The sequence below is a fragment of the Pelophylax lessonae genome (assembly GCF_965119305.1).
Source record: "Pelophylax lessonae genome assembly, chromosome: 1".
Classification (NCBI taxonomy): Eukaryota; Metazoa; Chordata; class Amphibia; order Anura; family Ranidae; genus Pelophylax; species Pelophylax lessonae.
In genome coordinates, this window is record NC_138768.1 from 216,402,707 (window position 1) to 216,421,466 (window position 18,760).

The following is an 18,760-nucleotide window of genomic DNA, read 5'->3' on the forward strand; positions in this document are numbered from 1 at the left end:
TTGAGAAAAACTATGTGCATTGTCATCATTGTGGTCTTCTTCACTTCGATCCATGAAAGATTTTTTAATATCTACAGGACACTTGTTACATACAAGAATGTGTTTTGTCATCTTGGTAGCATTTGGAAATGCATATTTCATCTGACAATATTTTTTTCTTTTCAGAAGAACTTTTAATGTGAAAATGCCTCCATATGCTAGATGTTGGTCTCACCATTTTTCTGAGGGGAGTAGGAAATAAAAACCAGAAAAAATGACTACTTTGCAAGAAGACACTAATCTATGGTTGTGTGTGGGGGTCACTGGGGGAAGAACCAGATAACTGGTAATTAAATTATTTACACAAGTTTATAAAGAAACTAATGTAGCTAAATGATTCAGATTTCTGGATTCAGAATCAGATAAATGTAAACTCTTACCTTTTTTAAGGTATATACTTTCAGGTCCTTTTTGTTGCTGTGTATTTTCTTCCAATGCTTTTCAGGCCTAGTGAATAGGACAGAATATCCAAAACACACCCACTAACATGCAAAAGCAAAACTGAAACCCCTTTCTTGTTACAATAGCAGCACAGCACCTCCTAAATAAATAAATGCATACTGTTCTTGCATTGGAGGGTTCAGTTTGTTACCTAGGACTTGCTTGTCCTCACTCAGTGCACAGAAATTAGAATAATCTGATATACATTTTTTTTAGAATTGATTTGGAAAATATTTGAACACCCTGTCTTAAAATATTTTATTCATCATGTTAAAATAAAATATTCCACAATTTTTCTTCTCTTTTCAATTTTTCCAATTTTTTGGAAAAAAAAAAAAAAAAGCCTTCAGGGGGGAAAAAAAACAAAACATTTTTTCAGAATTATTCCGTTTTTTTTTTCCAGGCCTTCCCATCTCTAGCACTGGACAAAGAACTAGGGACATAACTGAGGTGAAATGGTTTGATACAGTAATTTAATCCTAACAGATTACAATGTCATGTTTACTGTTTTGAATTTCCCGTCCCCCCTGCGTTGCCGGCGCTCGCAGGGAAGGGAACCCGGATGCTGGCATCAGCCAGAGGACACAGCGGGAGGACATCAGGGGAACATAGGAACAAGTTAAATGTCCCTACAGGGATACTACAGTGTAACCCAGAGTGTGGCTCAGGGTTACTGCTTTTGGTACTGAAAATTAACTCCAAGCTACTCGGGATTACCGCCAGGGAGGTAAAGTGTACACTTAGAGAAGCTTTTTCCCCTTGTCTGCTTCTTGCTCCAGGGATCAGTCTGCCCAAGTTGGACTTCTAGGACTTTACGTAACTTTTTATTGCTTCTTATTCAACTTATAGTATTTGGTTTTCACATCACCATTATTTGCACCTTTTATTATTATCCCTGGAGTGCTGATCCCTTGCATTTTTCCATTAAATAAAAAGGTAAAACTAAATTGGTTGCAACTGCTATCCATTCCACCATAAACATAAAATTCATTTTTTCTTGCTTTTTTTTTTTTTTTTTTTTAAATCAGCTCCCACGTGTTATACATATACATATACATAGAGGACCCAACTTTTTTAAATCTATTGCCCCCCAAGAGTTGTATTACAAACTGCATAGAGGATACTATTATAGGCGGCGGTGAAGTCCTTATTGAGCATCCAGTCAAGAATGTTGGCTATATCCGATCTCAAGGGATGCCCAGTGCAGGTATATACTGTGTCTTCAGTTACATTTCCATAAGCCATGTTTGTACTCTGCAGAAAATATGATTGAAATAAATAAAAAAATGCAATTCAACAAAATGCCTTCTACCTCAATTAAAAGGTTTATTTAAAAAGGTCAAGAACTGCAAGAAGATCAGGTTCTAAAATTAGAATGTTTGGACTACCTATAACATTATTTTCTTGGTGTACAGCACAGGACACAGAGGACTTCATATCCATGACTACTTGGGTTGTGCTTCCACCTTGAGCTGAATGGACACCGGGCCCAAAAAAATGCCAGAATCCCCACACAAACATAACCCAACGCCACAAAACCTTAGCTTTCTAGCAAGCAATGGGGAAAACAAACAAGAGGGGAGGGAGCTTTGTGTCCGCTGAAGTACAACAAGAAAAGGATATTACAGGTGAACCAAACTTTCTTAAACTTACATTACAGGACATATTGATATTCATGACCACTTTGTAAGTGCAAAATCACTGAACATGAGTGAGGGTGATCAACACAGCAACAAGGCAAAAAAAATGCAGAAAATCCAGAAGAGGGAGAACCCCTCCTACAAAGCTGCTCAACACTGGCATAGACTGAGGGGTAAACATCTACATCTACCTGGTTGAACCACACTAATATTATATATACATACACACACACACACACATACATATATATACACACACACACACACATTATCTCACAGAAGTGAATACACCCCTCACATTTTTGTACATATTTTATATCTTCATTTGACAATACTGAAGAAATGACACTTTGCTACAATGCAAGTACAGCTTGTATAAGTGTAAATTTGCTGTCCCTTCAAAATAACTCAGAGGTTAACCTCTTCAGTGCCGGAAGGTTTTACCCCCTTAATGACCAGGCCATTTCTTGCGATTCGCCACTGCGTTTCTTTAACAATTGCACGGTCGTGCGGCGCTGTACAATTTATGTCTTTTTTCCCCACAAATAGAGCTCTCTTTTGGTGGTATTTGATCACCTCTGCGGTTTTTAGATTTCGCGCTATGAACAAAAAAAAAAAAGCGACAATTTTGAAAAAAAAAAAACATTTTTTACTTTGTTTTAAAAAACATTCCCAATAAAAAAATATAGTCTTCACCAATGGGTATTGACCTCTTATCCACAGGAGTAAGCTAGGCAGAAGATTTTGTTAACAAAAAACTTTGCATAGACACACCTACAGGGGGCTGTCCCTCTGGTCCAATACCCCCGGCTACCCTCATTCCCAATTCAGTTTGGTAGCAAGCAGTAGATAGTCCATGAACCCCAAAAGAGGGGCGGGGGCGGCGACTTTCAGAGGACTCAGAGGCAGGAATTTTACGGTAAGATTTTACAAAAATTCAGTTCTCTTACATCCTCTGACAGTCGCCGCCCCTCATATAGTCTTCACCAATGGGATGTCCCAAAGCAGTGTAGACATGAGAAGTGGGAAACGCAACAGTCTCAAGGTAACGAAGCACCCAAGGTCAGATAAAAGAACCTTATCTGAACCAGAAAGGTAACCCACTGGGTAACAGGAAAGCTCAACAGGAGCGAACAAACCCAGGAAGGTAAAATAACCAAGGGGGAGAAAAACCCCACAGGAGGGGACAGGCTAAAAACGCCATGTCTCCCCCAAAGTACTGCCGCACTCAGAACTTTGCGCCCAAAGGAGGCATCTGCCGATGCCGAAAAAAAAAAAGTTAGTAAACTCTGTAAAGGTTTGCAGGGACGACCAGGTCACCGCATTGCACATCCAGGACACCGACGCCTGATGGCGAAAGGCCCAAAACGCACCCTCCGCTCAGAAGAGTGCGCCGTGACAGGGAAGGGCGGAACCCGATTCCTAGGCGAATAATCCTGTACAATCGTCCGTCTGAACCAGACAGGAATGGTTGCCGCAGACGCAGCCATACCCTTCCGAGGCCCTCAGGAAGGACAAAAAAGAGAATCCGACCTTCTGAAGGATTCAGTAGACGACAGGTAACCCTGATCGCCCTGACAACATCCAAGGAATGCAAGGCAAAACTCCGTAGGATGCGTAGAATTCGCACACAGCGAAAGTAAAACAATGTCCTCACGGAGATGGACATCAGACACCACCTTCGGAAGGAGGATTGATGAGGTCGCAAGACCACCTTATCCCTATGAACCACCAGGTAGAGGGAGCGGCAAGATAGGACCGCCAACTCCGACACTGCAAGCAGATGTGATCGCCACCAGAAAGGCAACTTTCCGCGACAGTGCAAGGAGAGGAATCTCCCGGATGTTCTCAAAGGGAGGACGTTGCAAAACGACAGAACCAAATTCAAGTCCCAAGGGGTTAAGGGCGCCCACCGAGGGGGCCAAATGACGCACCCCTTGAATAAAAGGTACGGATCAAGGAATTTGACGCCAAAGGGCGCTGGAAAGAATGGCCAGCGCGGATAACTGACCCTCAACAGTGGTCAGTGCAAGACGTAGGTCCACACCGGATTGCAGGAAGGCTAACACCCTTGCCACTGAAAAGTAGTGAGGATGGAAACCCTGCGATTCGCACCAGGCGAAGCAAGCTTTCCAGGTTCGATAAGAAATCTTACTGGACGAGGCCTCCCTAGCTCTAAGCAAGGTAGGAGTGACCTCCGACAATCTCTCAAGATCTGGCTTTACGCCAATTTGTATTCTGCTACATATTTTTGGTAAAAAATCCCAAAAAGCGCATATTAACCACTTCCCCCCCGCCCACATACTGCGGCACTCAGCCGCTTGCAGGCAAAGTGACGTATCGCTACGTCGCTCACTCCCGCCGCTCTGGGGCACACTCCCACGTGCCCCCGGCCCCGCTGATGATCTGATTGGGTTCAGAACCGATCAGTCATCAGGTCCAGGCCAATGATTTTTGACCTGGACCTGTTGATCGGTCCTGCCCAATCAGATACTGTCTGTGCCTGTGTAATGTAAACACAGGCACAGAAAAGACCGGCTCTCTCCTCCCCAAATCCTTTTTGGATTCATCGAGAGGAGAGAGCAGATCTAAACTGCGAGTACTACACACACACCTAGCTAGGCACACTTAAGCCCCGATCACCCCCCCCCCCCAGTTAACCCCTACACCCCCTGTCACAACACACACTGTATACAGTATAGCATTTTCCTATATACCTGTATTAGTGTGACTTGTGACCTGGTTTAGTGCTTGTGGCCGTTCCTTTTAGGCTTAGGATCCCCGCCACCCCCCCATAAAGATTTAACCCCCTGATCCCCCCCAGTTAACCCCTTCCCCCGTCACATTGCACACTAATATACAGGTAATATAGTGGTTTATTGTATTTTGTATTAGTGAGATTGATTTGACTTGAGTTAGCGCTAGCGAGTTCTTTTCTGTTCCAAGTAGGTTTAGGGTCCCCCATAAAGATTTAACCCCCTGATCACCCCCAGTTAACCCCTTCCCCCATGTCACATTGCACACTATACACAGGTAATAGTGTTTTTCTGTACATCTGTGATAGTGTGATTGTGACTTCAGTTAGCGCTAGTGAGTAAATTTCTGTTCCAAGTAGGTTTAGGGTCCCCGCCACCCCCCCAATAAAGATAAATCCCCTGATCCCCCCCTGATCACCCCTTCATTGCCCTGTCACAGTGTCACTTTTATAGTGTACAGTTTTTTTTTAGATTACTGTCACTTAAAAACACAACACACAAAACCGCTGTGTTAGCAGTCAGGCCTGATCCCTGCTAGCATTAGTTTTTTTGGTAGCGGTTGAAATAGTCCTTGACAACCAGGTGCTTTTTTACCTGTGAGTCACACTACTGTACCTGTAAATGTAGTTGCTAAAATGACCAAACGGTGGTACAGTAGTGCAGAGGCCTACAGTATACTGACCATATGAGATGAGAGCAATGGCAAAGCCTCACTGGCAGAATCAGGGTCAGTATACGAACCTGAAGAGAGCAGTGGCTCCCTGACAGACAGCGCTGATGACGGATGGGTCCCTGTTACAACCAGGTGTACCTGACCCCATTCTGGAGTTGCTGAGGTGCAGAGATCGCAGTGTGCTCGTATGGAGCAGAGTGTCGGTACTAGTGCCGCTCAGCCTTCTGGTGATCTGGCAAGCACCAGCGGCCTAGTACACCCTGGACCTAGAACAACCAGCACTGCAGTATCACTTGGTGATGTGGTGAGTCCCATAAGTGCAGTTGAAGCTGGTGCGGTGGCTAGCACAAGTAGTGGCCCACAGCCACCGCGTATTCGAAGACAGGCCCGTAGAGCCCATAGTGCCCTCCCTGATGCGCTGGTATATCCTGATTGGCAGCCCAAGGATACTACAGCGCCCGTACCCCCCCCCCCCCCCCATTCCCTGCCTAACCTGGAATCCATGTGGAAATAGCCAATTTTACTCCCCTGAATTTTTTAGGAGCTGTTTTTCAAGGAAGATCTTTTCAGATCTATTGTGGACCAAACAAATTTATTCGCTGGTCAATTCATCGCCGCCAACCCAAATTCGCCCCTTGCCAGACAATTCGGCTGGAATCCTGTAACTGTTTCCGAGTTTAAAACTTTTCTGGGCCTTTCCCTCAACACGGGCATAACCAAAAAGAGTGAGTTGCGGTTATATTGGTCCACTAGCCCAATTCACCATATGCACGTGTACTCTACTTCCATGTCCAGGGCGAGATACGAGCAAATTCTGCGGTTTATGCATTTCAACGACAATGAAATCTGTCGTCCTCGGGGAGACCCTGAATATGACCGGCTCCACAAAATTTGGCCCCTCGTAAACCACTTCAATCAGCGGTTTGCAGCCTTGTTTACCCCCCAACAAGTTGTCTGCGTTGATGAGTCCCTGATTAAGTTTACTGGCCGCCTTGCAAGGAAACAGTATCTCCCCAGCAAGCGTGCCAGATACAGGGTCAAGCTGTATAAGCTGTGTGACAGGGCCACAGGCTACAGTTAGTTTCTGGGTTTACGAGGGAAAAGATAGCACTGTGGAGCCCCCCAACTGGCCAGACTACATACAGAGCAGCGGCAAGATAGTTTGGGACTTGGTGTCACCCTTATTCGGAAAGGGGTACCATTTGTACTTGGACAATTTTTATTCAAGCCTGACACTTTTTAGTCACCTGCTTGAATTTCAAATTGGCGCATGTGGCACCGTGCAACCTAATCGCCGGGGCTTCCCCCAATGGCTTGTAAACTCCCGTCTTAGTCGGGGGGTAGAGTGCCTGCTTGAAAATGGACAAATTGCCTGCAGTGAAGTGGAGGGATACACGGGATGTTTTCGTTCTGTCCTCCCTCCACGCAGACACGACAGTCAAAATTACTACGGCAACTGGTGTTATGGAGAAACCCCCGTGTCCACGACTATAACCTTAATATGGGAGGGGTGGACCTTAACGACCAGCTTTTGGCGCCATATTTAGTTGCCCGTAAAGCCAGACGCTGGTACAAAAAAGTGTCTGTTTATTTATTCCAATTGGCTATGCTGAATGCCTTTGTGCTATACAAAGCGTCAGGACGAACTGGATCCTTCTGAGAATTCAAGGAAGAGACCATCGGAGGCTACCTGTACCCAGGAGGCGCTCCTGCCCAACCTCCCCTTCCAGATGCAATGAGCCGGCTGCATGAGAGGCATTTTTCACATGTCCTTCCGGGTACCCCTACCAGAAGAAACCCCCAAAGATGATGTCGTGTCTGTAGTAGGCGCGGATTTAGGCGTGACACCCGCTATTATTGTCCCTTCTGTCCTGACCAACCTGGTCTCTGCATCAGGGAATGTTTCCAACGCTACCACATACTAGTGGAGTATTAGCATAGGGTACAACAGTGGTCCTCAACTCCAGTCCTCAGGGCCAAAAACAGGCAAGATTTTGGGGAGATGCAGACTAGAGTACTGCAATCACTGAGCAGCAAATTATATCACCTGTGATGCATTTCAGTGATCTTGCAAACCTGGCCTGTTAGTGGGCCCTGAGGACCAGGGTTGAGGACCACTGGGGTACAGCACGACAGTTTAGAGCACACTAAAAACAGGGTCTCGAAAGATGTTTGATGGCTATCGACATTTTGAGAGACCCTAACCTGGAAAGTTGCAGTTCACAAAAAAAATATAGAAAATAAAAAAGCCAAAAACAGTTGTCGTTCGAGTTATTTTTCTGTTCTTCTACTCTTCCTACTGTACTTTGTTTTTCTTTCTTTTGTTAACCAGTTTGTTTTGCAGGTACACTCACGGCTGCCACACTGATTTTATATATTTTGACACAAACAGCGTTTGTGCTCAGCATATATGGATACCTCTGATGGCAGCGCTGTGGTAGGCGATTTCACCACTGCAGTTAAAATACTATTAGCTATACATGGAATTTTGTCATGTATACCCCGCCATTAAGTGGGTTTGGATGTTTGGGCGGATAATGGCGGGTATACTAAACAATTTTCTTGCGGAGATTTCTGTTAGGTTCTCTTTTTTTTTTATACAGCCCACAGGCTGCATAAAAAAAATTAAAAAAAACCTACACTATATGCCAAACAAGGACCAGCAATGTACTGGTACCTTGCTGGACTTTGAGTGGTTATACCAGGATGATGCCTGCAGATTTAGGCATCATCTTGGTATCGTTTTTTACAGCCAGCAGTCGGCTTACATGTAAAAGCAATCCTAGCGGATAATTGTCCGCTAGACTGCTTTTACCCCATGCACTTCAGCCAAATACAGATTAGGAAGGGCTCCCTAAGGAGAATCAATGATGAAAAAGAATATGGGGGTACCTGTATATCACAGGTACAGTTCCTTCTGACCATTGGCAACCGAAACAGAGGAGGTACTGTAATTCCCAACTCCAGCGGGGGGCATTAGAGGAACTCAGCCACTGAAAATAAATCTTCAGAGAGAAATGTGTAGGCACATGCAGCACCCAAGGACACTAGCTGAAAAGTGAGTTGTAGCTGAGCTGGGGGAAGTTATGCTTGGGTGGGTATTATTGCCTTTTTTTTTTTTTTTTTGCATCTGACCATTTGTCTGAAGGTGGCAGCAAGTAGTCAGGAACATGATGAAGTCCTGTGTCCTGTGCTGTAGGATTAGTCACTATGTGCAAATGACTAGGGTGTACCATCCAATACACCACAATGGTATCTTCCAAATAAAACTTATATTACTTCTTGTATCCATGTATGTGGTCAGCATTTAATTGGAATGAACTTCTGAAATTCCAGATGTACATGAACCTTCCTGGAAAGTTTATGGATTAAATGTGTGCTTTTATGGCAGATGGGCATAAATGTACTGCTAGTCCACAGTAGTGTAAAGCACTGGCATAAAATTGACATACCTGCAATATATTTAGAGCTCTGCGCATGTCCCCATTGGAGAGTGTCACAAGGGCCTTCATTCCATCTGGGCTAATTTGCACACTATGAAAAAGAGGGGTTGGAAATTATTTTTCAGACGAAGCAAAAGATTTATTGGAAAAAAGCTTTGAAAACTGACTAACTTCTCCTGTTGGACTACATGCTCCAGTCTGGGAATCATCATCTCTGAGCTTAAGGGACCAAAGCGGAACCGTGTGCATCTGGACTGCAGAGCAGGAATGATCTTGGACAGGTAATTACAAATCATACAGAAACGGGTGTTCTCAGTGAATTTCTCAATCACTGCAGAGATAAAATAGGGAGCACATGAAATACATAAAAACATTTTTCGTTTAAAAGATACTGAAAACTGGTAATCAATTCTACCCAAGGAAATGTACTAGCTGCAAGGCAGCAACAATAATGGTACAGTTTTCAACAAAGGCCCACCACAGCAAGTAGGCTAACCAATATATTACTTTACACTGAAAGAGCAAATACTTTCAACTCTAACATGGAAGAAAAGCCTAGCCTACTGGGAAAACCTTACACTTGATCTATAGGAAGGAAGTCTATAGGGAGTAATATTCATTACTACTTATAGTGTTATAGATTATACAAGAAAAACAATATAGAGTATTTTTTCTATCATGTGCCTAAAATTGCACCTCACAAACTCTTGACCGCAACCAACTCTTACAGGGCATGTACATTATAAACCTACTAATGAGAGACCAGTGAAGTGAGAGGGGGCCTGGACATTGTAAAGCAGACTTTGAATTTTATTCCAAGGTCAACTTAAAGGACAAAACGACTAAAAGTGAATTTGTCCTTTAAATGCCAATTACAAGTTGTTTGCAGGATGCAGAATTTTGTCAAACGAGAAGTTGTGCGTGTGGTCACCATTACCTTACTTCTGATAAAGCATGTTACAGAAGCTGATTGTTAATCACTGGCAGGTCATCCAATATGTTGCAGAATCACAGATGAGGTTTCTTAGCATCAACAACATCTCGGTATAAAGACATAATTTGAAAAGTATTTTTATGCTCCTAAAGCCATGTTATTTTAATTTACAAGACTTGCAAGCAGATTCAATTTAATTATATCAGTTTCCCTCTGTATAAATTAAATCACTAGAATGTGTGTCTTGCCTTGGAGGAAAGGCAGAGCATGTATAAATGTTAAATCAGAATCCCAAATCATTATGTTCTCCATTATGGCACATTATGTAACACTAGGCTTGTGTAGTGTGCATATGTAAAAACCCATGTTTTGGCAAACCTTTTTCCCTTCTAATATTTTCTTAGGAGGAAACTCCGATAACAGCACACCATTTATTATTACAGAAAGTCGCTGTAGTTAAAATTATAGATATGCCCACTGCATAAACTCTCTAACAAAGACAAGACAGACTGTTATGTCTATGTGAAATTTTCTGAATATCTGGCAAATTTATAGCATTTCCAGGCATATGGCAAGGGGATGGTTGCCATTTTACCTCGTCTTAGAGCGTTCTGCGCATCCTGAGTCATTGCATCTGCTTCATCCAAGATCACAAGCTTGAAGCCTTTTCTGTAACGAAGAGACAGCTGTCACTTTAAGGCAACTGTATAATTAAAACAATTTACCAAGAGAAAAAAAATGTAATTTTGACTTGCCTGTAAATTCCATAACGGAGTACAGTACAGGACGCAGGCAGCGTATTTATACACCATGGGTTATAAGAATATATCTTCAGACCTTTAGGTCAATGGACACTGGCAAAGCTTTAGTGGACCTGGGCACCTCCCCTATAACCCTACCCCACATCACGTAACAAGCAATGCAGAGTTAACCAATAGAAGGAGATGGCCTGTGTCCTGCACTGTACTCCAAGACATGGAATCTACAGGCAAGTCAAAATTCCTCTTTTAATTTCACAGTAGTGAACATAGGCAGAGTATTTAAACACCATGGAATGTCCCCAAACAATGAAGAAGTGTGGGCAGCAATGAAGCAAACATTAATGTGCCAACTGACCAAACAACAAGGTTCAGAAGACTTAAAAACTTCTGCAAGAACCTTGAAGTCAAAAGCTACAAAGAATCAGATCAGATGTCCACCTGGTAAAACTTTAAAAAAGTAAGCATACAAAAATGCCCTGGACAGATATTGGTTAACATTGTAGCATCAAGAACATATTTAACAAAAAAAAAAAAACCCAACACAAAACAATGTAATTTTATACTTACTTAAATATGGTTCTAGTGCTGGCAAAACTTAATATGGGACCTCTTACAATATCTATGCCGCGATCATCTGAAGCGTTCAACTTGGGGAAAAAAAAGGAAAAGAATATAGAATGAACATAATACACATTACCTCCATCTGTAAGTAGGAAAAAAAAAAAAGGAGCATGAAACCTAGCAGAATTATTTTACAGGTCATGTGTCCACAGACAGCAGCCATCTGGGCCATGAAGTATCCACTTAGGGTGTGCCCCTATCCTCAATTGACTAATTTATTTGGATAATCGACATGGAGTGATCACCCTCACTACTATGTCACTATATAAGTGCCTATCTTTGAGCTTCCCAAAACGCACAGTCCTCCTCGTTAAAGAATTTCTTATGAAAATTGAGATATGTGCCTGATTACTATATGTACAGGTATGTATATCTTTCTTCCGTATACCAGATGTGCAAACATGATATAGCATGCTGACACTATAATTACGGCATGGATCCCCACATAAACTCGCTATTGGCAGCCTCCATTGTTTCTCCTAAACCCCTTTGGTTTCTGAATGCAATCTAAGACTCAATGTTATATTGTGTTGATATATAGTGAAAGTATAAGGACTCATTCAGATGTGTAATGTGATTGTATGCAACAAATGAAAAAATGATATGTAACTAACTACAATACACTGGAAACGATGTAACATATATATGTAATTTATCTAAACACTGTTATTTTTTACACAGACAAAAGAAATGATATGCTCCAGACGAAGCTTTTTGCCTAAGAAAGCGAAACATGTTGAGCAAAGGTCATATATTATATGGTGAAAGTTAATCTATACTGGGATATTGTACAGTATAGACCATCTATTGGTCTTACTGTGTCCTTAATACACAATTATTTGCCTGTATTTTTCTATGATTTTAAATTATTTTTGTTGAATAAAATAATAATTTTTTAAAAAACTCTTGTGCCCGAAATCCCTGTTTCCCAATCCTTCCAAATAACCTAGCAGAATTGACTAGTTTGTTGCATTCTTACACATCCGGCACAAACTTCAGCTACTCGTGACATGTCCAGTAAATGCATTTCTCTGGATACACGCTATACAATTTTCTTTAGAGACTTACCAAAACCATATAATATGAGGTCAGACCTAAACACTTTCAATTTGCATGCAATCAGGCAGGCCTTTGCACTACATAATTGAAGGTAAATCTAAATAGAAACGACCAACAAAAGTTGTATAGTGCGTATCCAGCTTTAGTCTGCTCAGAAAGAGGTTTTTGTTGGAGATGCAACAGCTTTTAGCTTATTACAGATAAACTGCAGTTCACAAATAGGACAGTAGATGTCGCTAATGCTAAGTGATGTGCTATGCATTTTCTATGATGTGTATTTCCTGTACACTGTACTGAACTTGTTGGTTATCTCTTCCTGTCTGTGTTCTTATTACAATGAGGTGACATGTTTGATATCTGTGTTATGTTCCAATAAAGAAGCCAGTTCCTGTTTACTCCACAATGTCCGATCTGAATGGACTCCGCTGCACCCAGTGATCGCACTCTGCAACAGGTTATGGGCCCAGGATTCCGGATAAAGATCGACATAAGGAAGGTTTCCAGTGACATCTCCAAAGACAAGACTGTTTATATATAAAGGAGGGAAAAATGTCTGGAAACTCAGAACTTAAACTCTCAGTGGCCAAGCTGAACAATGAAAATTATCAGCTATGGAAGTTTAAAGTGGAAATGCTATTATCTAGAGATGACTTGTGGGAGGTTACCACTACAGAGAGGCCACAGGACAATAATCAGGACTGGGACAAGAAAAACAGACAGGCACGGGCCACCATAAGCTTACTAGTGGAGGATGATCAACTCATACATATAAGCCATGAGGACACAGCGAAAGGCATGTGGGACATACTAAGAAGACTGCATGAAAGATCCAGTTTAAACCGCAAGCTGTTTCTACTGGGGAAACTTTACACAATGAGACTTAGCAGAGTACAGGACATGCAGGAGCACATAAATGCAATGCTGGAAGTGATTGCACAACTCAGATCAAATCGGGGAGAATATAACAGACAGCCATGCAGCAGCCATGTTGTTATGCAGTTTGCCCGATACATATACTGCACTGATCAATGCACTGGAGACACGACCCGAGACAGATCTGACGCTAACATTTGTAAAAACCAGGCTCATAGAGGAGTATCAAGAGAAGAAAGGAATTAGTGCCTGACTCCACAGAAACCGACACCAGAACCGCTCTTAAAGCTACAGACGCAAGGTTACACAAGAGACCAGAGTGTGTTTCAGATGTCACAAACAGGGACACACAAAGAAAGACTGTACAATATGGAAAGCAGAGCAAAGAAGAGAGCGTCCCTCTTATGCTAAACAAAAGGTCAAAGCCATAATCAACGATCCATGGGAAGGAAACTGGAATGCCACATTTAAAGTGACAGGCAACAATAAATGTCAAGGCTGGTGCATCGATTCGGGGGCAACCAGTCACATGACGAGTGATAGAAGTTTTTTCACAGAACTTGATCTGAACAACAAAGAAACTATTTATCTTGCAGATGGAAGCAAAATACATGCAGAAGGATATGGGCATGGAACCCTTGTATGCCCTGATGATGCGGGACACAATCTAGCCATACCAGTGAAAGATGTGCTTTATGTTCCTAATCTAGAAGGAGGACTCTTATCTGTGAAGCGTCTGACAGCCAGAGGACTCACTGTAAAATTCCAAGGTGACAAGTGTTCTATCCTAAACGGCAACCAGACAGTAGCAAGTGCCAAGCTGGATGATCATCTGTATCACCTCGACACAGTGAAGGAAAAGGTGAGACTATGTACACACAAGCACAATGACTGTATACATATATGGCACAGACACCTAGGTCACAGACAACCAGAATGCATACAGGAACTACAGAGGAGGAATCTGACAAGGGATCTAACAATATCCCCTTGTCCAGTTACTGTGAAGTGTGAATGTTGCATCAAATCCAAAGCTACAAGAGCAACACTTCCTAAAGTCAGTCAGAAGAGAGCTTCAAGACCACTTGACTTAGTTCACAGTGACGTGTGTGGTCCCCTAAACCCACCTACACCTGGAGGAAAAAGGTAAATAGTGACTTTCATAGATGACTATTCAAGATACACAGTAACGTACCTAATGCAACACAAGAGTGAAGTTTTTGACAAATTACAAGACTATATAATAAACACCAGTACCAAGTTTCAAGAGGAAGCCTCTCATACTTCGGAGTGACAATGGAGGTGAATTCACAGGATATAAGATACAAGAGTACTTAAAACAGAATGGAATAGAACATCAAAAGACAGTCCCATATACACCAGAACAAAATGGAGTAGCTGAAAGAAAAAACAGAACACTGACTGAAATGATCAGATGTATGCTGACAGACTCTGGACTATCACAAAAATACTGGGGTGAAGCAGCTATGACAGCGACATATTTGCAGAACAGACTTCTTTCCAGAACAATAGAGAAAACTCCATATGAACTTTGGCACAATGAGAAGCCAAATGTAAAACACCTAAGAGTTTTTGGATGCAAAGCATTCATCTACACACCTGAAGAAAAACGCACCAAACTCCAAAACAGAGCATTTGAAGGTATCTTCGTTGGATACAGTGACAATGTCAAAGGTTACAGAATCCTTAATCCCAAAAACAGACAAGGTTACCATTTCAGAGACAATGTAATGACAACAGTAGAAGCAAGAATGGAAGGGAAAACTGACATTGACCAGCCTATCTCTGTAACTTCTGAACAAACAGTTGAAGTGAGTGCAGACTCTACCAGTACTGAAGAGCAGACACAAGAAGGCTCAGACACAAAACAGAGAGATTCAACAAGAGAAAACAAAGGTAAACCACCTGTACGTCTCTCATACAAAGCAAGTACTGCCAGTATCAACGAACCTGCAACCTGGGAAGAAATATCTCAGCTTTCAGAACAAGAAGCAAGTAAATGGATAAAGGCTGCTGATGAAGAGATAAAATGCATGCATGACACTAAAACATGGACACTTACAGAACTACCACCCGGAAGGAAAGCCATAGGCTGTAAATGGACTTTTAAAGTGAAATACAATGCAGATGGCACAATTGAGCGATACAAAGCAAGACTAGTAGCCAAGGGCTATTCTCAAAAATACGGAGAGGACTATGATGAGACATTTGCACCAGTAGTCAAGCACACTACAATAAGGACTTTACTGACAGTAGCCGTCAAAAGGAAAATGCAAGTGAAACATTTTGATGTGAAAACCGCGTTTCTACATGGCGAGCTAACAGAAGAAATTTACATGGAACAGCCGCCAGGGTTCAAAGACGAACAAAGGCCAGACCTAGTATGCAAACTTCGCAGGAGTATATATGGACTAAAGCAAGCAGCCAGAGCGTGGAATATAAAATTAAATTAAGTGCTTACACATCAAAACTTTCTGAGGAGTAAAGCAGACTCAAGTCAAAAGGACTGGCATGCTGAAAAGCGAATCATTCACTATCTTAAAGGGACTTTGCACTACAAGTTAAAGTTACCAGCAAGCGATGAAAGCACCTTAACAGGATATGTGGATGCTGACTGGGCAGGAGACACCAGCGACAGGAAATCTACCAGTGGATACTTATTTTTTCTGTCAGGAGGTGCCATCAGTTGGACTAGTAAAAAGCAACTCTGTTTCACTGTCCTCTACTGAAGCAGAATACGTTGCTGCAGCGCAGGCAAGCCAAGAAGTCATATGGCTGAGACAGCTTTTAACAGACTTGAGTCAACCACAGTCGGGACCAACAGAAATCTATGAGGACAATCAAGGATGTCTTTCACTTGCGCGCATGGAAGGAGTTAATTCAAGAACCAAGCACATTGATGTGAAGTTCCACTTTCTTAGGGATCTTCAAGAGCAAGGTCTTGTTGAGTTACTTTTTTGCCCAACCGAGGATATGACAGCAGATATCCTTACAAAGCCTCTGACCGCTGAAAGACACTCAAGGCTTACAAAGAAGATGGGTTTAATAGACTAAGCCTTAGCTGTTGAGAAGGGGTGTTGGAGATACAACAGCTTTTAGCTTATTACAGATAAACTGCAGTTCACAAATAGGACAGTAGATGTCGCTAATGCTAAGTGATGGGCTATGCATTTTCTATGATGTGTATTTCCTGTACACTGTACTGAACTTGTTGGTTCTCTTCCTGTCTGTGTTCTTATTACAATGAGGTGACATGTTTGATATCTGTGTTATGTTCCAATAAAGAAGCCAGTTCCTGTTTACTCCACAATGTCCGATCTGAATGGACTCCGCTGCACCCAGTGATCGCACTCTGCAACAGTTTTAACAGAAAGGTCTTTGCAGCTGCAGGAGTTCTGAAAGACCTGAGACTGCAGATAATTGGACAATCCTCCAGATGAAGCATAGCCATGTGCACATCAAAAGGATGAGTAAACCCTATAATCATTGGGTAACGAAGTTTCAGATTGCAGATGTCAGTACCTTTGGACAACACAAGCATCCCTGTACTTTAAGGGAAGTGGGACCGCTCATTCTGTGTCTATATAAAGACATGTTGCAACCGCATTACGTTGATGCACCTAAGCGAGAGGGAACAAGGCAAGGCCTCGTTTGCTCGCAAAACAGACATTAGATATATCTGTATTATTCAGATGGCGGGAGGTTACCAAAGCCAGTGAAGATAAGCAGCAGGAACAGACCAGAAAACAAGTTTCACATGGCAAGCCAGGAGTAGCTGTGGGGGAAGACTTCATTTGCACTGAATGGTGGCAAAGAACGCAAAGCACCAACCCAGCAGATGTCAGAGCTCAGTTTCTCAGCGGTAAAAGTGATGGAAACAATATAGGCACTATTTGGGTAATGTTATTACTGTTTTGATTTTAATTATTCTGGTTTACACAGCGCTACCTTTATTTAGATTGTAAATCAATTTGGATATGTTCAGGAAAACTGACAGAAAGCAAAAAAGGCGCTCAGCGCTCAAAAACAGGCAGGTAGCTCCTGAGTTGGAGTCAGACTGCCCAACTCACGAAGTGAATCTTCAGAGACAGGGCAAGAACTGAGGCAATGCCAACAGTTCCGGACCTGGAAAGTGCTGAATTGCTAACTTGTTACCAGAACAGGGGTCTGGAAAGTGCCTAATGCAGAACCCAATGTTCAAAGGTCACTCCCAGTCTAGCTGTTCAGGTAAAGCTAGGCAGTTATTGTAGAAACCAGCTCATGCAGCAACGTAATGAAGAATCTTGTTTACAGAAAAAAAAAAAAAAAAAAAAAAGGTTAGACTATTCCCAGCAGAGCTGAAGAAGATGCATTCATCCTGCTAGGACAATGACAAACTGATGCATGCTGATAGTAGGCTGGTCTAGAGATTGTTTTGTTTGCCAGTGTCCAATCCTTGTAGGACATGGTATAACCCAACAGTATACGATTTCCTCTGTCCCTAAATCGACGAGAAGAGAGAGCAAACATATATTCCCTCACCGATCAGTTTATTAGGTACAACTGTTCAATTGCTTGGTAACAAATTGCTCATCAGCCAATCACATAGCAGCAATTTAAGGCATCTAGATGTGGTGAAGACAACTTGCTCAAGTTCAAACCGAGCATCAGAATGGGGATTTAAGTGACTTTGAACATGGAAGGGTGGCTGAGTTACTGGGATTTTCACGCACAACCATCTCTAGGTTTTACAGAGAATGGTCCAAAAAAGAGAAAATATCCAGTGAGCGGCAGTTGGGTTGAGGAAAATGCCTTGTTGATTTCAGAGAACAAGCAAGACTGGTTCAGGATGATAGAAAGGCAACAGTAACTCAAATAACCACTCATTACAACCAAGGCATGCAGAATACCACCTATGAATACACCGCACAAACCTTAAATCCGATGAGCTCAAGCAGCAAGAGACCACTCCGGGTGCAAATCCTGTCAGCTAAGAAACTGAGGCTACAATTCGCACAGGCTCACCAAAATTGGACAATAAAAGATTGGAAAATGTTGCTTGGTCTAATGAGTCTCGATCTCAGCTGCAACATTCAGATGGTAGGGTCAGAATTTGGCTTAAACAATGTGAAAGCATGGATCCATCCCGCCTTGTATCAACAGTTCAGGCTGATGGTGTAATTGTGTAGGGAATATTTTCTTGCCACACTTTGGGCACCTTAGTACCAATTGAATATCGTAAAAACGCCATGGCCTGAGTATTATTGTTGACCGTGTCCAACCCTTTATGACTACAGTGCACCTGTCTTCTGCCGGCTACTTCCAGAAGGATAATGCACCATGTCACAAAGCTCACATCACCTCACCACTGGTTTCTTGAACATGGCAATGAGTTCACTGTACTCCAATGGCCTCCACAGTCACCAGATCTCAATCCAATAGAGCACCTTTAGGATGTGGTGGAACAAGAGATTTGCATTGTGGATGAGCAGCCGACAAATATGCAGGAACTACGTGATG

The 18,760-nt window shown here is 42.4% G+C and overlaps 1 protein-coding gene across 1 annotated transcript in view; it reads right to left on the reverse strand.

Annotated features, from left to right (window-relative positions):
• RFC5 (replication factor C subunit 5) overlaps positions 1–18,760 on the reverse strand; it is a 60,474-nt gene that overhangs the window by 18,453 nt on the left and 23,261 nt on the right. The window contains exons 4-8 of the mRNA XM_082243350.1: positions 11,255–11,334; positions 10,522–10,595; positions 9,164–9,323; positions 9,002–9,083; positions 1,605–1,734 (exon numbers count right to left, since the gene is read on the reverse strand). Of these exons, the coding sequence (XP_082099476.1) occupies positions 1,605–1,734; positions 9,002–9,083; positions 9,164–9,323; positions 10,522–10,595; positions 11,255–11,334 (526 nt within the window). The remainder of the gene's footprint in view (positions 1–1,604; positions 1,735–9,001; positions 9,084–9,163; positions 9,324–10,521; positions 10,596–11,254; positions 11,335–18,760) is intronic.